Genomic DNA, 24524 nt, shown 5'->3' on the forward strand with positions numbered 1-24524 from the left:
AAGCAATAGTGAGATAATGGAAATAAAAAAGCAAGGTCTTTAAAATTGGATGTAAGCAAGAGGTCAAACCATTATAAATCTTATTATGTTATCTTACATCTATGACTCTCTATCTCCAGTCTCAATCTATTTGTTTTGGTCCATAAAAACAAGGTGTCTACACGACGATAGCATTCCTTTAAGAGAATTTCACACTAGACATATAGAATAGGTTATATTGCATTAATTTCCAGGTTTCATTGAGATATGTAAAGTTGTTTCACTTTCTTGCATTCTTAAGAAAAGAAATTGTATATATTTCCTTTTATGCTAACTACTATTTTCACTAATGAAAAGCTAATTTTATGCTTTTGTGTAGTTGAATCTTTAATATTTTATTTATTTATTTATTTATTTTTTGGTGAGAAACTTCAATGAATGTCATTGGCACTTGAAAAATGACTAACAAAATATTTATCGAATCAAATAAGATAAGAGCTTTTTTTTTTTTTAAAGAAAAGTTCGTAATATACATCAATGTTCACCTTATCTTAGATCACTCTCGTTTCTCCCCTAGTTTTCGTCATAGAAAACTATAGTAATTAAAAGGCTTATGACATACAAAATGGGGCTAAGGTACTAAACTTAAACATTTCACAAGAAAAAAAAAATAGTACTAACCTTGGCTTGCATGTCTATTATATTACTTAGAGGGGGGGGGGGGGAGACATACCACTTAAAATTTACATACACATAAAAAATATTATTTAATTGTGTGAGCTAATGATGAGTTAACAATATTACCTTAAATAGAGAAGATTTTTTTTTTTTCTTGTTTATAAAAAATAGAGAAGAATGATGTAACATGATTTGTGTAGTTAATACAAAGCTCCATAAATTGAGTTTAAAATGCTTTTCAAACTAAGTAGATTAGACAAGGATTTAAAAATAGTTTCGCAAGTTGTATCAAGCTTTGTGAATCCTAATATGGATTGGTCGATACAATTTGAATACATCAAAGTTATAGGTGATACATAGCTCTTTCACTTTGAAATTCTTGGATCGTATATTTATGTGCACTCATTTCTTTGATTTTTTTTTTTTTTTTATCATCTTTGATTAAATCTATGTAACCAATCCCATTTAATTAGGATAAGATTATATTATTATTATTATTATTATTATTATTATTATTATTATTATTATTATAAATAAATAAACCATTCAAGACCCATGTGGGAGCTTGGGGCCAAGATTTATTGTCTTCCTTAAGTCCATGGCACAACACAGTGTTTGACACACATCCAACGGCCAGAAATGTCTTGGCATGGAACCCAAGGTGATCACATGCAAACCAAGACGTTTTTAGGCATTGGATGCACGCGGAACACTGTATTACACCACAGAGGAGCCAAATCCAAGATATTGTATTATTTTCTTTTTCATTAAAAAAAAAATAAAAAGGGAAATTCGTACGTAATGGAGCATTAGCAAGCAAGGACATTCCTTTTTTTGTTCTAATAAAGATTCTGACCTACCCCTACAACTCAACCCTAATTGGACTCCTGTGATTGTACGGTGCAACTACTTGTTCTAATCCAACGATCAGATGAGTTTCAATCTTATACCACGTGCCATAATACTGAATGATTGGGGTTGGTTTCTTTGTATAGAAGTAAATGAGAAAAAAAAAAAAAAAAAAAGAAGAAAGAAAATAAAAGAGGCGTAAGCCCCCAAAACCTACCGAGAAGACCGAGGTAACGATCATAGCTAGTTATAGCAACTCTTCTTTCCAACATCCTTTGAAACAAATCATCAATTCCATCATTTAAATATACCTGTAAATAATAGTAAGAACGACAAGATATATAAAGGACCAGAAGAGAAAGAGAGAAAAGAGAGAGAAAAGAGAAAGCCTAGAGCGATCTCTCTTTCTTTTTCTTTTTCTATCTCTCGATTGGTTTCCAAATTCAATCCATGTGAGCTTCGAGCGTCGATGCATGTCGCTGGCCTTTCGTTGGATCCCTATTGGTTCCTTCAATTCGTCTTCACTGCGTTTCTCGTTGCTCTTGGATTACTTCACCTGGTGAAGAACACGGCTTCGAAGTATTTCGTCGTCGACGCCAATTTCGACGAAGGAGAGGGTAATCGCCGGACTGGTCGCGACGAGATGCTGGCCGTTGCCGGCGACGGCGATGGCTGCGCTGTTTGCGGCAATTCTACGAATAAGAAGTGTTCACGTTGCAAAATTGTTCGATACTGGTGCGCTTTGTTTTCTCTGTTTCAAAATTTAGGTGTTTTTGCTATTCTATGTTTCTTTCTCACTCTTTAAAGATACATTGAGATCAGATTGCTTGTAGATGGAATTTTACGGTTTTTTCCCTTGTCATTTATTTTTCTTGTTGTGTCTTGTTTGCCTTTCGTGGGCATCTTCTGTTTTTTTTTTTTTTTTGTTTGTTTGTTTGTTTTAGTTTTTATGAAATCTCTCCTCATGTCTAATTTTATTCACTTTTTCTGGGAACGTAATAGTGCTAGATTGTGGAAAATTGTGTTGAAGTCCTAGGGCCATCGAAGAGATGATACATTGAGTGAGAAGGTTCTTGTGCGTGATTATTGAATAGAGATGGTAGGGTTTTTGGGTGCCTTGACAGATTAGAGGAGGGATATGTCCACGAGTCATGCCAATGTCTTTTTTTTTTTTTGGGTAGAAATGCCAATGTCGGTTAGAGACGTCGTTTTTGAAGATAGGAGTATATAAATGCTCCATTGATTTTTGTAGTTCAATTATCAAATAAAAAAAAAAAAAGAAAATATTTTTTTCTTCTTGCTTTATTGGAGATAAAATTCTGGTAATTATCAAGGGGAAACGATTTTTTTTTTTTTTTTTAAAGAAGATAAATTTTGGTAAGCAAAGGAGTTAATCTTTTATCTGGACAAAGTTTGGTTTGAGAAAAGTGGTGCTTCAAACACCTCTATTCTGAATTTTGAATCACTTCTACTAAATAAAGATGAAAAAGCTTGTTTTGGCCTTTTGGGGTGAGGTTGACCTTAATGAATCGTTGTCAGGATATTGCCGGTCCAAGCTTAACTACTTTGGAGCAAATTCTACTCTTTGAAGACTTGAACTTACTCTCAGTGAGCAAACGAAGTTACTTTCTGTACTTTTGCTTGCTGAGTAGGAAAAGAAGCAAGGATGATGATTTTGTAGAAACACAAACCTAAAAGCGATGTAGAAGGTAATGGAAAAACAAGAACAAAAAATGCACACAAGTTTACGAGGTTCGGAAAGATTGTCTACGTCCTCGGTGAGATGAGATTCTGCTTCACTTTCAATGGAGAATAGGGTTACAACGCTCGTCCTCACACCTCTCAGTATTTCTTGCATTACAGAGAAAGAACAAAAAAATCTTAATTCGGAAAGTACAAAACTGCCCTCAAATAAAAAATTCGAGCAGGGGGTTGTGCCCCCTACAACCCCGCTATGCAGAGGGCCTCCTGCCCCCTTGCAACCCCCACGGCATGCCGTTCTGTCATGTCAAGGCGCCTGCATCAATACTCCTTAGATTAAATTGCGACGGAATACAAGACATCGTACACCATTAGTTTTGAGATTTCAAGATTTGTCTGTTTTTAAGTCAGCATTCTAAGGAAGTGCCGGTGTGCACACTGATCATGAAAAGCTAAGATGATGTTATTTTTTATTCCATTTGATGTCTACTTTTCCCAAATGGGAATGAATAAATATTATGCACTTGCAATTTAGATGATTTTGTATAGGATGGTCAAATTCATCGAAATAGTGTAGGGTGTTCCTTTGTTTAGGGAACTCTATATTGGTTGTTTAGAATCCTTTGTGGTTGCTTCTTTTGTCCATCGTTAAAACAAACATTTACTTATCTTTAAACGAGTGAAAAGAAAAAGGAAATATTGAGGCGATAAGTTAGTGGTTAGAGGTCTGTCATGAGCTTTTATTATCAACAAAAGGAGGGTTTTTGACAATTCTTTGGAAGGGGTATTAGAATTTTGAGAGATTCTGGTTGTGGCATTTATTTTAAACTTTGGTAGGGGGTGATGTCGTGATGGTGAGTTTCCTTCTCACATAAAAGAGTTTTGTGAATGGTTTTTATCTTTCATTTTTGGGGTGGGTGGGGTGGGGGAGAAGTTTGAGGATGATGAAGTTTATAGCGTAGATCCTCCCAGGGTCTATGGAGAAGCCTCATGGAGAGATGCTTTGGTTAGTGAATAGGGTGTCAAATTCTTGGACTAAACTAAAAGATTAAGGTGGCGGGGAAAAGGGTAGGACTGGTTAGGGTTTTAATAAATAGAATAAATTTGGGGAAAATTAAGGAATATGGTACTTTAGGGACTGTTTACAGTAGCCTTTAACAGTAACTGAGAAAGAATAGTTACTGAAATTGCGAAATAGACAAGTGCTTATTCTGATCTTGAAGTGAGAAATAAGAGATCATAGGAGGGAAAACAGGGTATTAGAGAAAGGAAAACAGAAAATAGAGTTTAGGGAGAGTTCCGTGATAATGTTAGAAAAGAAACAAAGAAAGTGGAGGGAAAGGAAATAGAATTATAACAGTAAACAGACCCTTCCTACTATAACTATTCAACATAGAAACTTCTATATGCTTAAAAACTAACCTGCAACAGTATACTTGAACCCCCAAGACTTTACTTTAAAGAGGGACGATGACAGTTAGACAATTTAGTTAAAACACATATTTCATGCACTCACATTGGACCTTAGATTTGGGCCTTATAATTGGATCTCAGAAAATCAGAATCACAGGAAAGGTAGGAACCAAACCAGCAAATAGGGAAATTGAATAACTTGAAGAATATAATTCAGATGAACCAGCAATTATGGTTGATTGATCTAACAGGTAAGAAGAACAATCCGTCAAAGTTTCATTGCAATCCAATAGTTAGATTCAGTGATATGGAAGAATCCCACTTTTAGCTGGTCACCAAAACACAGGCAGGAAGTAGAAAACAGAATTGTTAACTACGAAAATATAGAAACCAGGTTTGGTGAAAGGTTTTAGAAACTGATTTGAGAAACAGAAACTGAAATCAGAACAACACTTCATTTTTTGCAGCTGTACTTTCAGAAACAGTACAGCAATGTGGTGTCAGAAATTTGAGGGGAGAATTCTGAAGTGAAAACAGAACTGGAAACTAGAACATGCTGGAAATCAGAATTCAGTATTTGAAGGGAAAACAGACCTGAAACTAGTAAACAGATTGTTAATTAGACTAATCAGAATAGAACTAGAAACTAGCATGCGCCAGGAGAGGAAAGTTCAGAATTGACCTGATATGTGCTGTAGAAGAAGAGAAATATGAAAATATATGATCAGGAGTCCACCTGACCTGTATGGCTGGAATCATACCAAATTCTCAATCTGGAATCCACCAGAAAAACTACTGAACCCAATCAATCTACAACAACCCACTTCTGAATCTACTGGAGTAATACACTTGAATCTCTCAAGAGTAAGCTTGAAATCCACAGACCAAAACAGCTTGAAAGCCTTCATGTGATTCATCAAATTATGTGTATCACATGGCATATCAGGCCACTAATTTATAGACTAATCAACTCCTAAACTTTCTATTCTTAGGCATAGTTGTCACGGCGCCAAGGCGAACCAAGGCGGTGGAGGGTTGTCTAAGCACTTAGGCGAGAAGGCGCCCGCCTTAAGGCGAACAAGTGTTATTGTTTAATTTTCCTATTTTCTAACATTATTTAGTAAGTTATATATACCTTGTATCATAAAAAATCAAGATTAAGATACATTAAGTCATTAAAAATCAACATTTAGCCACATCAAATCATAAAAAATTAACATTAAGTTATATTAAGTTATAAAAAATCAACATTTAGAGAAATGCTCTTATTCTATAATAAGTTTGACTGGTCAAATGATTTTATTTTTACATGAGACTTTTTGTATTAGTTATAACATAAAACCAACTTTCTAACAAGTCTAAGCTTACTTAAATCTGAGTTGCAATGACAATGTTATGCTTTAGTCAAACTTATTTTTAAGTGCGCGAATACTATTAAAATCGCCTGAATGAAAATAATTTTATGAATATCAAAACAAAATATTATTTTACCGGACTTTTGGATTTTAGAATGTTTTAATATGATAGAATTTATAAAATTTTCATAATTGAGAAAAACCCCAGCATTTAAAAGTTGAAAATCGTTCCTATAACCAAAATCCAGTTTTTGTTCTTGGACTGGGGGGTTGACTTTTTATCCTTTTGGAATTTGATTTTTAAACTATTTTTATTGGATTCAAATAGGGGGTATTTGCTTATTTATGAATAATATCTTAAGTAAATGAATCATTTACTTGAGTGATATTTGGCATAAATAAGTGCCAAAACACAAGGTGACATGCAGTGCAACAAGGCGGCTGTCGCCTAGGCCCCAGGAAAACCACCTGGATGCCTAGTCGTCACCTAGGCGACGCCTTGACAACTATGTTGATCTTATGACAGCTCATAAACTAGCAAATTACTTACATTTATAGACTCGAGAACCAAGGAATTTGAAAATAGAAACTTTTTTCCACTTATAGGTTTTCTAAAACCGATTCAACAGTTCATAACAAAACAGAAGGAATCAAATTAGTAACTCAATATGCACCCAATCTAAACAAAATCTTCGAAAAAAAACAAAAAATTGAAATTGAATTTTTTTTTGGGATGAAGATTGAAATTAGAAATTAACACCTATATCGTATAGGACTCAAATCCCTATAGTTTGGCTTATAGAATTGACCCTTAACTATAGGAAACACAAAAATACTTACCCATCGGGGACTTCAAAAAATGAGTCCAACTTGAACCAATCTTGCCAGACTGAACCGCAAGGTAATTGGTATTTTTCATCAGGTGGTGGGTCCAGATAAGAGACTTGATGGAGATCATGAGGCATACAGTTTGGCATTAATTTATTGCTCTTAGGGATCTAAGAAAATTAAGTGTCGATTTGCAGGAGAAAAGTGGAGACAATGTTATTTGCTCCTTGAGATTGGGGAGATTAACAGCCTTTTTGGAATGGAATGCCTTGAATGGACCAGTATCTGTTTCTTCTTTCTAGAATGGATCTGTATCTGTTTCATTTTTCTCGTTAATTGCTTTGGCTAGACATTACTTCTACCTACTTGTGATTTACAGTTCCCAATGTTTAAGGAGTTCTCTTCTCAACTAGTATACCTTCTGGTCTCTCAATGTGATATGTAGTTGTCTCGTTATGCTGCACTGGCCACTGAGTTATTTTTTATTAGTTGTCAGTATCCTTTTAGATGGATTTGTCTATGTTCAGACTGTTGGTTGTTTTTAAAACTTCCAGTTTCTTAGAGGCATTTTTTTTTCTTGTCAGCTCTCAAGCTTGCCAAGCAGAACATTGGAAATCAATTCACAAATCAGAATGCAAAGTAGTCAAATCATCTGGCAGTATATCTTTGATCCCATCTGTCAGTGATGCCAGAAGGAGAGCGGTCTTTGTGGATAAATCTCCATCAGATCCTGGTCATGGAAACTGTATGGTTCAGCGGTCAAAGAAGGTGAGTGACTTCCTTCTCTTAGCACAATTGAAGATAAGCACTGAACAAATAGAGTTTAATGCTTCTCCTGCTATTCTCACTGACCACTCATTCCACTGTCCAATGTTTAGATTCTTTTCCCTTATGATGAATTTGTGAAGCTTTTCAACTGGGACAAGCCAGGATTTCCACCTTGTGGCCTAATAAATTGTGGAAACAGGTTTGCAACATCTATTTTGACACTTAGTATGACATTAATAAAATGTTTCTTTTAAAGTGTTGAATCCGATATTCAGTTATATTGTTTTTTACTTGCCATGTTTTTTTCTAATTACTTTGACTGCTTTTACCATGTAGCTGCTTTGCAAATGTGGTTCTGCAATGTCTTTCATTCACTCGGCCACTGGTTGCCTTCTTGTTGGAGAAAAGTCACCGGAGGGAATGTAAGGACAGAACACTGAGCCCTCCTTGATCTTTCCTGTTATTCTATTGGGGCTGAAACTATTCCTTAACTTTTCGATTTTTGTTTCTTGTTCTTTAGGTAGGCGGAATGATTGGTGCTTCTTATGTGAACTTCAAACCCATATTGAAAGAGCTAGTCATAATTCGCATCCCTTTTCACCTATCAATATTCTCTCTCGGTTACCTAATATTGGTGGTAATCTTGGCAATGGAAAACAAGAGGATGCTCACGAGTTCATGAGGTTCCCATATTTTTTTTGTCTGGATTCATTTTTCACCTACATGAAATTTTTTCTGCAGTTGGACTTTGGAAAGATAGCTCAATTGAACTTTGAGGTTCATCATGAGTAGTAGGTAGGATGCTATAGCATCAGTTCAATAGTTACATTGTTGTTTGCAGGTTTGCAATTGACACAATGCAATCAGTGTGCCTTGATGAATTTGGTGGAGAAAGAGCCCTCCATCCGAGCTCCCAGGAGACAACCCTTATTCAACATATATTTGGTGGTCACCTCCAATCTCAGGTTAACGTTTCTGTTCTGCTGAAAAAAATAAATACTGTTTTTTTTTTTTCTGTTAGTTGTCTGTCTACATATTCTGTCATGCAGTGACAAAAATTTTAGAGGGATGCCATGTCAGGGCTCTCTAGTGATTGCTGATTTGGAATGGAATTTTAGATTGCATTATATGTTTCTGTGACCATTCCAAGAAAAGACGAAAACATGTATGCAGCCTCCCATAACAATATATTTGGCTGAATTTTCAGATGTATGAGTTGTATAAAGTTCATTAATGAGCTACGTTGTTTGGGGTTTATTATCTAAAATTGGAAAACCTGTAAAATTTCTTAATTTATAGCAGAAGCCTATATCAGTATTTTGGTCTCTCTTTGTTAACATTTTGATATCCTATGTTCTCAGTCAGGGCTATTGGGCAAACTAAGTTATAGATCCCAAAGAACTCAATCTTAACGAATTTCTTTCTGGTGTCAGTGATTGATCTCTGCCTCTCTGGTCCAAATAAACCCTGCAGATGATGCAACTTCCGTCTAAGGGGAAGTTCCGGGCCAAATTTATAGTTTATGAAATTCTTTTGCTGCAGTTTGCTAACCTCCTGCTTCTTTGATTTTCAAATTCAGATGGGATTTCAGAATCTTTCCTCTTGAGGTTGGATAAGCAGAATCTGAGGATCCTGCCTTTCTTTTTTGGGTTTTTTTTGGGGGGGGGGTGGTGGGGGGAGGAGCTTCCCATTGGATTCTAAGATTTTATGCCTTTGATGGTTTCCAAAAGCCTGAAGTGAGTCCCTTGGCCCAACTCTTTGATTGTCGGTGCTTCTGCTTTTTTTCATGTGATCTGGGACCTAGAAGCCAACGAAATATCTGTCTTCTGATACAGCTTCTCCTTTCTAACCAGAAGCTAGCAGTAGGATCTCATTCAAATATGCCCTTCATCTATATTATGGTGGATTTCCATTCCCTTTCCTTCATATATCTGAGTTCCTGCTTAGTCCAATTTTCCTGGGAATGTGGTAACTAATAGAATACTCCTTTGATGCCATTTTCTCAAATCCAAAATGGATACATGAGACCCCTGGGAGGGCTTGTGGCCTTGTCTAGCTGTGCAGAAATTTCAAGCTCTCTTTTTTGAGAACACTAATAATGATAGTTCTAATGTGAAAGTATTTTTTTTTATTAAAAAAAAAAAGAAGATATTGTGTGAAGTAATATTTCCCATTGGCCATTTTTTTGCCATGCCGGGAAATTTTATTGGATAAAAGAGTTATTCATTCAGAAAAGAAAGAAAAAAGGAAAGTTATCTTGTACCACCCTTAATTTTAAACCTTATATGAGATACCACCCTAAATTCCCAAAAATACATAGTGTATACCCTGTTTTGAAAAAGTAATGACTCTTAAATCCATTCCGTTAGCTCACAAGCGTCAAGTGATGACGTGTTACTGTTGGTATTTTTTAAATGACAACTTTACCCTTGAAATCCAAGACGTGTTGAGCTGTAATTCTATCTTCCTGTCTTGTTTAGTTCTCTCTCACTCTCCCTACTTTGTTTCGGTGGCCTACAAGCTGTTATCGAATAAGAGAATTTTTGGACTATTCCATCAAATCTTCAGAGCTCCATCCGGACCCCCTAGGGTGTGGACAAGATGCGTTGCAGTTGCAGGTCGGATGCAACTTCAAACCCCAACAACAGGAGGGAGAACCACAAGAAGGCCTTGATAAAAGCATAAATTTGCCTCCTAACCCTAGGGTTCTTGGCCTTGATCTTGGTCCCAATCTCCGAATCGGTCCTTCCCGAAGCCAACCTACACCTTGCAGCGGCAGCTAGACCGAACTCTCAAAGTGCCCCTTGCTCCAGCGAGGACTGATAAGCTCCAGCCTCCAAGCGATGACAGAACCCCCATGACAATCTACCCTCAAAAAGAAGCAAACAAAAGAAAAAAAGAAATTCTGAGAGAGAGTAGGAAAAAGGGGCGCTTGTGAGCTTCAGTTCAGGAATGGAGAAATTCGGATGTATTTTTTGATTCTCTATATTTGAAATGGGTCATGGTCAGGCTGGAGTACCTCGCTCCAACCCATCAATTCCTTGCCAATGTCTGTATTGTTCTCTTCCTTATGCAGAGTGTCGACCGTTTGATCCAATGCTTGAGTTTCCAATTGTGGAAAAACAAACCAATCCCCCCCAAACGGACGAATGGTGATATTGTATCCAACGATGGCAATGCAGACTTCTTTCCCTATGGTTCTGGTTCAGATTGCGATGTGCAACGAGAAGGAGGTAGCAATCTCGTTCAATGGCTGCTGCAATCTCGTTGTAGGGTTCTAAGGTATTTCATAATGCAGAGTTAAAGAGGTGAAAAGGATGAGAAGTGGCTTTTTTATTCATATTTGGTTTTAGGGTCAAAAGAGTATTTTCTATTTCTAAACTAATGGTGTTAGACTTTAGGGGCACGCTTGATATTTTTGAGAATTTAGGGTGGTATCTCATATAAGGTTTGAAATTAGGGGTGGTACAAGATAATTTTGCAAGAAAAAATGGGGGGGGGGGGGGGGGGGGGGAGTGGAGGGCTGTTTTCTGCATAGTTTGTCTAGATAAGTTTCTCTTGATGGCCCTACTATCTGCCACAACAGTTTTTTGAAGCGGAAAATTTGTGGACTTCTTGTTTATTTCATCATCAATCAGTGGGTGAAAATTCAGCACAAGCGCATTTCCTCACAAGTAGATATAAAGATTAGAAGCTCGGTTGAAAATTCAATTTTGGGTGACTTCAGTCGATCATTAAAAGATATGAAAGAAAATGCGGACACATGGTGGGTCATATTGTAGATATGAGGCTGAAACTTGAGAGACGGCTAACCCAATGTGAGGCCTTCTCATCTGACAGACTGGTAGTTGGTTTGATGAAAAGAAGCCCTCCATGTGCTCAACATAGGCAGACCACTAGTAGAAAAGCTCTATGCATGGGGCCGTGCATTGGAGATTTATTCCAGAAAAAGGAATAGTTCTTTTACCTATTTCATTTATTATAAATACAAAGTGGCCTAGCTATTTCAGTTACCTATCAAAAAAAGAAAAAAGAAAAAAAAAGATGTTTGTGCGTAGCTGTAATTATGTTGCTGCACCTATTTCATTTATTATAAATACAAAGTGGCCTAGCTATTTCAGTTACCTATTAAAAAAAAAAGTGTAGCTGTAATTATGTTGCATGGGTTCCTTGGAGAACTTAATAGCATGCTTCATAAACTTATTTATTTATAACTTTCTTGTTCATGAATAAATATCTAATTCTATGCTGGACCTAATTGGATCCGGGCTATCTATATTTAGTCCTTCGTAGCTCTCTAGAAGGACCTCTTCCATTACTAACAAGTCGAATCATTCTCTCTGATTCTTTACTTGATATCAGAACAAAAACCCCAAAATTATTTTTTCCTTTTCCTTTTTTTTTTTTTTGGGTTTTCTTCTCTGCCCTTGGGGGCCCTCGCCTCCTTGTCTAGCATGGTAGACTAAGTCCCGTTCCATGCAAACCTAACCCTAACTCATCGTACCTACATCCGCTGCCACCACGATGTCGCAACTTCCTACACCTTGCAGCTACTTGTGCCTCCTCACACCTCATTGCAGCCTGTGCCTCGCCCTCTCCATCTCCATCGCCGTTGCCGTCGCCATCGCCATCGCCGTCGCCGTCGCCTTCGTTGCGGCTGCCTACCACCGGTTGTTGCTGTTGTCGCTGTCTGCGTCTGCTACCACCAACGCTTACTTGCGCCTGCCATTGCATAGTTGCGCCTGCCTGTGTTTGCTTCTGCCTGCCTACCTGTGTATGCTTTTTCCTTCTTGCCTGTGTCTGTTGCTTTCGTGCTCCTTTTTTCCACGTGTTCCTCTCTCTTTGAGCTATGATTGCTATAAGTAATGATGCTAAGGATGTTGTGCCCTAAGGACCCTGATGGACGCTGTTCAAGTAATTAGTCCTCCCTTCATACTGGACCCATCAAGCTTAATGGTCAGAACCACCTCACGTAGTCTCGTTCCTATCTTCTTACTATTCGTGGGAACAACTTCTTTGCTTTACTCATTGGAGACACTCCTCAACTGACTAATCCTACTGCCGCTAACACTTGGTTAGCCATGATGCCATCTTTATGTCATTTTTGATAAATTCTATGGAACCTGCTATTAGTCCAAGCTTTGTTTTTTTTAACTTTGCTAAAGATCTTTGGGATGCAACAAAACATACCTATTCTCTAGGCATATAACTTGGTTCTATTTGAGGATCATCGCTCCTCTGTTATGCTGCCCTCCACTGTTCCTGTTTGGTCTGTACTATTGGTGACTCCAATTGCTGAAATCTAGTCTAAGGGTTCTACCCCTCCTTGGGTACCTGTTCAGTGTGACTATTGTGGTCACCCTTGCCATACTCGGAAACATGCTGGAAGCTCCATGTTCGTCCCATGGGTGAGCGTAATAGCAAAACTGGAAAACAAGGTCCCTAGGCTCATCCGTCCGAGTCTATTGACAGTATCTCTGCTCCTGCACCGTTATCTCCATATCAAACGACTGCCCTTAAGCAACTAATGACATAGTTAGGCACTTCTCCTGCTCCTCCTGTGTCTAACCTTGCTCAAACATGTAGTTTCCCTGTTTCTTCCTCTCATTCTCCCTTGGTTACTTGATTCGGGTGCTATTAATCACATGACAAGTAGTTCTGAGGTCTTCCATACTTATATTCCTTGTTCCGGTCGGGATAAGGTACATGTGGTTGATAGTTCTTTGTCCCCTATATCTGGTAAAGGATCCGTTTCTTGTACCTCTACTATTTCTCTTCCATCTGTTTTGCATGTTCCCAAATTATGTGCTAATTTGCTTTCCACCTATCATTTAACTAGAGTTGAATGGTTCTGTTCACTTTTTTTTTTCTACTCATTGCCTTTTTGAGGATCTGGTGATAGGTGCAACGATTGGGTATGGTAAGGTCAGGTCCGTGATGGGCTCTACTACTTGGATTCTCCACCGGTTGTGCCTCCTCCTGTGGCAGCACATATTTTTCATTTTGACAGCTCTCTCTCTCTCTCAACTCCACTAGTGGCACCGTCATCTGGGACATCCTTCTTTTCATATTTTATGTCTTATGTTTCCTTCTCTAGTTAAACATTGTGGTTTGGAACAACTTAAGTGTGATGTATGTGAATTTTCTAAACATACACGAACTTCTTACTTTCCTACTGAAAATACAGTAATATTCCCTTTTCTATTATTCAGTCCGATTTATGGGGTCCTTCTAGGACAATTGATAGGAATGGTTTTCGGTGGCATCTTACTTTTATTGATAATTGTACTCGTCTGACATGGTTGTATCTTTTTGAATAATAAGATGCCTTCTCTTGTTTCAAATCTTTCCATGCCATGCTTCGTGCTCAATTTGACGCCACTATATGAGTTCTTCGTATTGATAATGGCATTGAGTATATATATGGTGTGTTTCAATAATACCTTGATTCTCAAGGTATTCTTTCCCAAGCATCTTGTTTTCGGACACTTGAACAAGATGGGATCCCTGAGTGAAAACACCGTCATCTCCTTGATGTTGCCCGAGCTCTAATGTTTGCTATTGGTGTCCTTAAGCACCTCTGAGGCGATGTCGTTCTTACTGCTGCCCACCTTATCAACCGGGTAACTTCTAATGTCCTTAATTTTAAGCCCCTTATTTCCTTTCTCCCTAATCCTACCAATGTTTCGAGTCTTCCCCCTCGGGTCTTTGGTTGTGTCTGCTTTGCTCATAATTCCTCCCCGTCAAGGTTCAAGCTTGATCCACGCCTCCACGGGCTCTATAAGTGTCTTCTTGGGTTACTCAGCTTCTCAAGGTATAAGTGTTATCACCATTTACTCGTCGTTTGTATGTCACCATGGATGTCACTTTTCATGAGTCTGAGGTGTATTTAACGTCACCTTTTTGAGGGGAGAGTCTTGAGGAAGAGCCTCCTTTTGTTATTGATATACTCCTCTTTAGGGTATGCCATTCGTTCAGGGGGGAGCCACTAGATCAACTTGTAAGAGATGTGATCACTTACACTCGGAGGCCCAAGGAGCAAGATACCACTGGCAACCAGCCATACGCTTCTGTGACACCTCCATTAGATTTGCTAGTATCAGGTAATACTTCTCCCATACTTGATATTGTACCTGCTGCTTTCTCTGAGCCTCCCATAATTGTACCTATTGCTCCTACAGACGATCTCCCATCACCGTTAGGAATGGAGTTCGTTTCTGCACCAAGCATCCCATCTCCCATTTTGTTTCTTATGCATCCTTATCTCCCTTCTATAGGGCCTTTGTTTCTTCATTGTTTTCTGTGTCTCCTCCACAGGGTTGGAAGGAAGCCATAAATGATCCGAAGTGGAAGGCTGCAATGCTTGAGGAAATGCTGGCATTAGATAAAAATGGTACTTGGGAACTGGTTCTTCCTCCTCAGGGAAAGAAGTTAGTTGGGTGTAAGTGGGGTTTCATACTCAAGCAAAAGGCTGATGGGATAATTGAGCGGTACATGGCATGTTTAGTGGCCAAGGGCTTCACCCCTACGGGATTGATTACCTGGAAATCTTTGCCCCAATTGCAAAGATGAACTCTATTAAGGCATTGCTGTCTGTTGGTGCAAATCTAGGATGGATTTTTCAACAGTTGAATGTTAAAAATGCGTTCTTGAATGGAGATCTTGAAGAAGAAATCTATATGGATGTTCCTCTTGGTTTTGTCACTGCCTCCACTGTTGGACGTGTCTGCAAGTTGAAGAAGTCATTGTACGGCCTCAAGCAGTCTCCCAGGGCATGGTTTTGCCGATTTATGAAGGCTATGATCAGCTTTGGATACAAACAGATTCAAGCAGAGCACACCCTGTTCACAACGACGCGAGGTAACCAGGTTACTGCTCTGATTGTCTATGTTGATGATATTGTGATTACTGGTAACAATGATGAGGAGATCTCCAATCTGAAGGCCTTACTAGTAGCAAAGTTCGAGACTAAGGACCTAGGACCTCTTTGGTATTTCCTTGGGATAGAAGTGGCTAGATCTAGCAGATGTATATTTATTTCCCAAAGGAAATATGGCCGAGTAGTGGAGTGGGGGACTCTGTTGATAAAGAACAGTACCAGAGACTTGTTGGCCACTTGATCTATCTGTCCCACACTAGGCTCGACATTGCCTATACTGTTGGTACTGTTAGCTGATTTCTTTATGAACCCAGGACACCTCACCTTGAAGCTGTGTGTCGGATCCTTCGATACTTGAAATCCGCTTTGGAAAGGGAGTCATGTATTCTAATCAGAGACACTTGAAGATCGAAACCTTTACTGATGCTGACTAGGTTGGATCTATTGATGATCGGAGATCTACGTCTGGCGTAGCAAGAAACAATCTGTGGTATCTCGGATTCTCGGTCTAGTGCTGAGGCTGAATATCGTGCAATGGCTCATAGGATTTGTGAGCTGGTCTAGCTTAAGAGCTTACTGCGTGATCTCCGAGTTAATGTTGAAGGTTCTTTGCGTTTGTATTGTGATAACAAGGCAGCCATCGACATCGCCCACAACCCCATCTAGCATGATAGGACCATACATATTGAGATTGATAGACCCTTCATCAAAGAGAAGCTTGACCAAGGGACAATCTGCATTCCCTTTGTCAGTACTGCAAATCAATTTAGCTGATGTGTTTACCAAGGCTGTTCATTGTAAGGCATTTCATCCTCTTGTCTCCAAATCGGGCATGTACAATATGTTCGCACCAACTTGAGGGGGAGTGTTGAGATGACCGTAGTTAGTTTTATTTTTTATCTTGGTTAAGTCTTACTTACCGTAGTATGTTTTGTAGATAGGGACACTTAGTCAGTGTTACCCTACTTTCCTTATTTGGTTTCTTGTAGATAGGGACGCTTAGTCAGCGTTACCATACTTTCCTATTCGGTGTATTTTAATCTCCTTATAAATAAGAAGGACCTTTGTTATTATTGACGAGTTGAATCGTTCTCTAATCTCTGATCTTAACTATACTTTATAGGGTTGTTGGCAGTGAATTATTTTCTGCAATATCTTCAAAGGATGAAACTGCTAGCGTTAATGCCTGTTTGGCAGTATTGACTGTATATAGTTATCCAAGAGTTAATTTTTTTTGTTATGATTTGTGGAAAGAAGAAACTTATGTGATGAAGAAACCTAGTGGAGTTTCTCTCCATGAGCTGAACATATATTTGCAAGCCATGTCGAAAATGAATAAATAAAAAAAAAAATGGATACTTCTTTCATCCTTGCCAGGTCTAGCATTATATGCATGTGTTGATGTAGATCAAAGCTTGAAGATGAAGAGAAAAACAAGAGTCAGAAAACACTGTTCATGAAACACTATTCACGAAAACAGTAGCACATCAGAAAACACTGTTCACACAAACAATAAAACGAGTTACTGTTCACTTGAACAGTACTTTGTGTCAAAATCTTCTATTCTTAGTTTCCTATTTAGTTTACTTGAGTTAGTTTCTATTTCCTTAGTGAGCTAGTTAGTTTTCAATTTTATTAGTCAAAGACGTTTCTATTTTGTAACTTAGGTTAGTTTTCTTTTTTTGTTATTTATTTGTGTCCAAGTTTTGTAAGGCTATTTAAATCTCCTTGATCATAATGAAAAAAAAAAGATTGAAGTTTATGAAATTGAGTGCTTACTCATGGCTGAGATAGCTATTACTTTGAGGATAGATACCCAAAACCTGAGGGGTGAGATGCTCATTCACTAATTCCTCCCTTCTCAGCCCCACCATCAAATTCTCTTTTCTTCTTTATTATTTTCTGTTTTAGCCTTTGTGAGGGGGTTTTGGGAGCTATTACAAGATTGTGTGAAGACTTGAAGGCCTCCAAGATTGCTGGTCAGAGAGACACATACAACCTCTTAATTTTCAGTTACACCCTATAGGACCTTCATCTACTCCAAGTTTCAGCTCCATCTAAGGTACAGTTTGTGAGATCTCATATTTCTCCCTATTCAGCCAGATTTTTCAGATGCTGGCTGGGATGAGGATCACTTGTGATTCTAGTCTACATTATGTAATGGTAAGTTAGGAGGATGGAATTTTTTGAGCTGTGTTTTTCTTCTTCGTAGTTGGTCAAGTTCTCTTGGCGGTTTGGAATAATGGGAGTAGCATCTAAGAGAGGTTCGATAATATTTCAAGAATAGTTGTCAAGGTGTTGCTTAGGCTTCGCCTTGGCGTCGAAGTGGTATTTTTTGGGGTCAAGGCCACTGTTGCCTGCAACGCGCTGGTTTAAGTTTTCATTAGTTTGTATTCCATTTATTACGTTTCTATTGGTTTGAGTGCATAGTCTTACATTCAATTACTTAGAAGCAACACAAATCAGAAGCAACTCTTGACTTTGTCATTCTCACGGTGATGACTGATGAGGCCTAAGGCTTGAATACTATTGAACCAAGTTTGGCACTGATTTATACCAAACATCATTTAATTAAATGAATTTTTAATTATATCTTCATCTACTTAAGATATTATTCATAAATAATCAAAACTCCTCCCCACAAATGAAACTAATAAAAATAGTTAAAAATTCAAATTCCAAAAGGACAAAAAGTCAACTCTTAGACCAAGGGGGTATCTCAATTAGTTCAACACTCCTTGGGGCCTACCTTTGAAAAAAAGTCAACTCTCTAGTTTAAGAACAAAAACTGAATTTCCGGCTATAGGGGCGATTTTCGACTTTCAAATGCTAGGGTTTTATCAAATATTAAAATTTTATAAATCTTATTATGATAGAACATCACTAAAAATCAAAAGAGCGGCAAAATATTCTAAATGTCTTGATGCCTTAAGAATTTATTTCCATAGGATGATGTTAAACAACATTTGCAGACACCAAGCAATGATAAACTGGAACGTAACTCCTTTGACATAAATCAGATTTAAGCAATCTTGGATTTGTTGGAAAGTTGGTTTTGTGTTCTACTTAATAATACGAAAAGTCTCATGTAAAAATAAAATCTTTTGACCGGTCAAACTTATTAGAGAACAAGATCATTTCTTTAAATCTTGATTTTTGATGACGTGATGTGACTTATATTGATTTTTGATGACTTGTTGACGTAGATAGGGCTGTCAAAAGGAGGCCTTGAACCGACCAAAGCATGGTTCAATTCTGTCCCAAGTCTGGACCTGGTTTCTACCCATCAAGCCAGCCTTGTTAGCCTCCAATTTTGTCCTATGCTAGTTCACCTTTGCAACCATCGAACCATCATAGCAGTTCCACATTATTGCAGTCTGTTAGTTCCTATTTTGGGACTCTAGAAGATCCAAGTCCATACCGGTTTTATATTGGACTGTTGCCTTGTCTTATTGTGAAGATACAACTGGAGGAAGAAAAAAAAGGAAAGTGCGATTCATGTGAACAGTAAGGAGCCCATTATCTTCATGGATTTGTTAACTTATTGGTGTTTAGAGGCTTTTGTTAGACAAGTAATTAGTTTAGGAATGCTAGTTGTTAGTTTCTTAGTGAACAAGCTAGTCTTTAGTTGCTTAAAAAATAGTTACTTTCCATTCTTATGTTATTTTCCTTTTTTATTTACTTTCTAATTGTAAGCTGAACTCACTCCTTTACATGGAGCTGTTGTAAACAATTTGAGAATTTAATGACATTTGTTTATGAAAGATGGCTTATGCTGTTTGCTGTGAGATGCCCAAAATCTATCCTTCTTCCCCCTTCTCAACCCTCCATCGATTTCTCTTTTCTTCTTTCTTATTTTTTGTGTTAATCTTTGTGAGAGTGTTTTAGAGTGTTATTTGAAGACTTGAAGTTCAGCTTGAAGCTACTACTGAGAATCTCCATAAAGTTTCCTTTTTCATTCGTTGAGCATAACTTCCCAACCAACCATCAGTTGAGGCTCATATTTTGAAGGTTACTTATACATCATACAAAGGTTTTTCATTCCAAGTTTGAGGATCATTTGATGCTAAGGAAAACCCTAGTTTTTGAAGAGTAGTCAAAAGTTTCCTAATTCTTGTCGACAACATAACTCTCAATCATAGTTGTCAAGGCGTTGCCTGGGGCCTAGGCGACAATCGCCTTATTGCACTGCATGTCGCCTTGTGTTTTGACACTTATTATGCCAAATATCATTTATTTGTTATTTCATTTACTTAAGATAATATTCATAAATAAGCAAATACCACCTATTTGGATCTAATAAAAATAGTTTAAAAATCAAATTCCAAAAGCATAAAAAGTCAACCCCCCAGTCCAAGAAGAAAAACTGGATTTTGGTTATAGGGGCAATTTTCAACTTTTAAATACTGGAGTTTTTCTCAATTATGAAAATTTTATAAATTCTATCATGTTAAAACATTGCTAAAAACCAAAAGTCTGGTAAAATAATTTTTTGTTTTGATATCCATAAAATTATTTTCATTCAGGCGATTTTAACAACATTCGCGCACTTAAAAATAAGTTTGACCGGAGCATAACTTTGTCATTACAACTCAGATTTAAGTAATCTTAGACTTGTTGGAAAGCTGGCTTTATATTATAACTGATACAAAAAGTCTCATGTAAAAATAATATAATTTGATCAGTCAAACTTATTATAGAATCAGAGCATTTCTGTAAATTTTTATTTCTTATAACTTAATATGACTTAATGTTAATTTTTTATGATTTAATATGGCTAAATGTTGATTTTTAATGACTTGATGTTGCTTAATCTTGATTTTTTATGATACAAGGTATATATAGCTTACTAAATAATGTTAGAAAATAGGAAAAATAAAAAATAACAATTGGTAGCCTTGTTCGCCTCAAGGCGGGCGCCTTTGTGCCTAAGCGCTTAGACAACCCTCCACCGCCTTGGTTCGCCTTGGCGCCGTGACAACCATGCTCTCAATTCAACCATAGGAATTGTCTCATCTTTTGAGGGTTTGTTGACCCCTATAGGACTTTCATCTACTCCAAGTTTTAGCTCCATTTGAGCTATGACATGTGAGTAATCAAAATCTTCTCTATTCAGCCAGAATTTCAAATCTTGCCTGGGATTGAGATCACTTGTGATTCAATCACTTGTGATTCTAGTCTTACATTATTTGATGTGGCTTAGTATTGATTTTTTATGACTTGATGTGGCTTCATGTTCATTTTTGATGTCTTAATGTGGCTTAATATTGATTTTGATGATGTGAGGTATATATTATGGCATATTAAATAATGTTAGAAAAGAGGGAAAATAAAAAATGACACTTGGGCACCTTTTGTGCCTTGTCGCCTAAGGAGGTGCCTTATCGCCTAAGCACTTAGGCTACCCCTCCACCACCTTGGGTTGCCTTGCTGCCTTGACAACTATGATTTCAAATCAATGGGTGAAATGCTACATTTAATTCCCCCCCAACAGTGGTTGTGCTCATTTTATTTTGTTTTCTCATCTTAGGCTAACTCTTGAGCTTAGTTCCATAAGATTCTTTGCAATATTTATTCCTGAATTGTTGCAAATAAATCAGCAAAGTGGGCTTATTTTAGTGGAAATAAGCCTTGGGTTGGGTTTTATACATGTTGGGCCTTTGGTCCAATGGGTAATAGGCCAACTTTAATGGGCTTAAATATGGGTAGAGGGATTGAATACAAGATTTACTTTATTACTTAGTCTAGTTAGAGTCCTGTTCTTTATTTTATTTCTTATTAAATGTTTTAGTAGTTAGGCTGGAATAAGTCTCTAAGAGTCCAGCCTTATACCGGTTTCCTAGTTAGTTTAAGTTACTTTATTAGTTCAGGATTGGTTTAGTTCTTTCCTTTTTGAATTTGAGTATGTTTTTGAGTCTTCTATATATAATATAAGTTTGTAAGAGGATATAGTCATGTACCTGAATTTGATGAATGAAGTTGGCATTTTGCCTTGGGTTTGGTGGTGATTCAGAATGCTCCCTATGGTGGTGATTCATATTGTATCAGAGAGACGCAGGATGCACTTAAGTTAATGCCAAAAATGCAGTTTTGAAATATAAAACATTATAAAGAAGTAATACATAAAATATATCTTGTATAAAGAGGTGAATAAAGTACGATGGGACAAGTACATTCAATTGATTATGTATAGAGGATGGGATTTTCTTGCATGTAATAATACCATAAAAAAATGTGATCTTCAGTTTTGGGGAATCTTTAGGGTTTAAATGCACACATCATTGGGAACAAAACCTAGTTTGATGGAATCATTCAGGTTTTTCACTAATCTAGTGATCCATTGCAAAAGAAAAAAAAAAAAAAAAAAGAAGCAAATTTCACTCCCCTCCCCCAGTGTTTCCATTTATTACTCTCCTCCCCTATGAAGTTTAAAATTACATCCGTCCCTTGTAGTGTTAACACTGTTAGAGTTGCATGTCAAATGACGTTTTTACCCCCATCCCCTTTGTGTAAATAATATCCTCAAATCAAGAGGAACCCTGCATCTTAGCGTTAGAAGGAAGGAGGTGTTCTCGGTTCTCTCTAATCTTAGGTTCTCGGCTTCTCAAGGTAACACACTAGTAAGTCCCCTCCCTCTTCCCTTCTCTCGCTTTCCCTTTTCTTCTGTTCTCCTCTCCTTCTTTCTCTGAAGAGAGAGGGAAGAACATAGACATTACCTGCGAAGTCCAGAAAAAGCTGCAACAATCTTTGTTCTTCCTTCCCTCACCTGGTTCGGTTCCTCCCTCCCTCACCTGGTTTCTCAAGAAAAAGAGGAAAAAAACAAGTGTTGCTTCTCATCATAAAACAGAGACTACGAATTAAGGCAACCAACATGAAATTAAAGCGTTGCTCCTCCTTCTGCCCAACTTTCTTCAAAGGAATGCCATGAGAGAAAATCCTAGTACGAAGAGGACCATACCATATGGAGGAGAGTTTCCCAACACGTCAATCAGATATAGAGGAGAGGGGCCATGGATTGGGAATTGGGATTACATAGAATGATGGTTACCATTAGAATGGTAAGTTAGGATGTTTAAAAGGCAAGAATTTATTGAGCATCTAACCTCTGCCTCAGATGCACAATACTGTAAAGCTAGGAGAAAGTTGACTGAAACATGACAGAGTTGTGTACTTACTTTGAATGCGAGTGAGAATAGAAGTAATTAACCCCACAGTTCTAACTATCCATTAATTCTACATATACCTGAAAAGTAAATCAATGCTAGAGAGATGGAATAGTTAGACCTACCTACCTGTGCAAATGTGATTAGTAGAACAGATTCCTCTTGTGCTGAACTTCCATTATTTTTTATGGCCAACTGAAGCTTTGGCAATGGAACAAACTAATGGGATGTTGATTCTTCAGAATTTGCAAAGAGAAGATTCCATCTTTAGGAAAATTCCCATAATAATTGTAATCTGCCCTGCATGTCTGTTGCCACAAATATTCACTCATGCTTTACACAACTCGTCATTGTCCTGTGAATGAGAAATTAAATTAAATTAAATGTGGCATAACATTGAATACTGATTGAAATCATACATTTCTGATTGTAGACAAAATACCTCACTCAATATCAGCTGCAATGCTTCTCTGCTTTTGCTGTGTTTTTGCACAATGGAAATAGTCCATCTGTAGTACTCCATCCATGGGTTTTATTATCAGACAGTAGGCCCATCATTGCCTGGTCTCATAAGAGAACCCTTCTCCTGAAAGGACTCAAGAGCAAGGCAATCTTTGATTTCCAGTCTTGGGTGGAATGTGCTTGTGTGCAGTTCTTCCGGCAATGACTCCAGCTTGTCACAACCTTCAATAGCAAGAGATTGAAGTCCAAATGGCAACTTCATTTCTGCCAAGGACATGAGACTCGGACACTTAAAAATTTTTAGTTCCTGGAGAGATGTGAGTTTGTGCAGCTCCTTAGGCAAGCATCCGAGTATCGTAGCCCCTTCAATTATTAGTTTTACAAGAGACTTGAGATTGCATAGGCTCTGTGGTAGCTTCTTTAGGTTGTGAGAATTGGAAAGCTTCAAATCAAGGCAAGAAGGACGGAGCATCTCTTCTCCCTCCTCCTCATCATTGTCTACCAAGGATCGAAGTTTAGGACATTTATCAATTAGCAAATACCTAAGTGAATGAGATGTCGAAGTTCGACCATCATCAGCTCACTAAAGGAATGAATTTCCAATTTTTGAAGCTTTGTCAGGAGTTGGAAGAACCCAATGGGTACCGATGAGATATTTGAAATATCTTCCATATACAAGGAGGAGGGAGGCACACTGATTTGTCATGAATTCAAATGGAGGCGCATTGATAACAGAGAGGGAGGAAGAGGTAGGCGCATTGATTTGCAGGAACCCTAAAACCAAAATCAATTTTAGTACCCTTCAAGAGAAGAAGATGAAACTAATGCCTGAGGGCAAACATGTAATCTCAGTTCAACTAAAGGTTTTTTGGGGTTTAAATTGAAATTGTACATCATGCATCATCACTTAACGGTGGGCAGCTCATGGCGTGGGTATGATTGATAGTATCTACATTACAACATCAAAGGGAGCGTTATGTAATTTTAAACTTCGAAGGGGAGGGGAGTGTAATAAATGAAAATGTCAGGGGAGGGGGAGAAATTTGCTCAAAAAAAAAAAAAAAAAAAATTGAGGGCAAAATATTCAAAGTTTTAATAGAAGACTAGAAAATTTGGTTTCGATCCTTGATTGCAAATTGTTTGATCACCATTGATGGTGAAATCAACACTACTATAGTCGCTTTTGCCAGTAGAAGCAAGGAATCAAGTTGATTTCACCAAAACAAAATTGATTACAATGCCTTAGGAGCTCTCGGTAAGTGTTTTGCAGTCATTGACTGTGTTATTAGTTTATAGGAGATGTATCGAGCCACGAGCGTATCAATAAGTATCAACCATATTGGGTCATGTATAGACCTGATACAGGTTGATTCTTTTTTAGGCATCATATCAGTACCGTATTGTATCAGTACCTTAAAGATACGATACATATTGGTTAGTATCGATGGA

The 24524-nt window shown here is 37.6% G+C and overlaps 1 protein-coding gene across 3 annotated transcripts in view; it reads left to right on the plus strand.

Moving 5' to 3' along the window:
- The first annotated feature begins 1734 nt into the window (after window positions 1-1734).
- LOC122057910 (ubiquitin carboxyl-terminal hydrolase 18-like) overlaps window positions 1735-24524 on the plus strand; it is a 33176-nt gene continuing 10386 nt past the window's right edge. For 2 of the 3 annotated variants that reach the window (XM_042620279.1, XM_042620280.1), the window contains exons 1-6: window positions 1736-2241; window positions 7388-7571; window positions 7682-7770; window positions 7908-7993; window positions 8092-8254; window positions 8413-8536. In XM_042620279.1, the coding sequence (XP_042476213.1) occupies window positions 1976-2241; window positions 7388-7571; window positions 7682-7770; window positions 7908-7993; window positions 8092-8254; window positions 8413-8536 (912 nt within the window). In that variant the 5' untranslated portion in view covers window positions 1736-1975. Of the gene's footprint in view, window positions 2242-7387; window positions 7572-7681; window positions 7771-7907; window positions 7994-8091; window positions 8255-8412; window positions 8537-24524 lie in introns of all 3 variants that reach the window. The other variant, XM_042620281.1, reaches the window with a different exon arrangement.

The sequence above is a fragment of the Macadamia integrifolia genome, chromosome 12 (assembly GCF_013358625.1).
Source record: "Macadamia integrifolia cultivar HAES 741 chromosome 12, SCU_Mint_v3, whole genome shotgun sequence".
In the NCBI taxonomy this organism is placed as follows: Eukaryota; Viridiplantae; Streptophyta; class Magnoliopsida; order Proteales; family Proteaceae; genus Macadamia; species Macadamia integrifolia.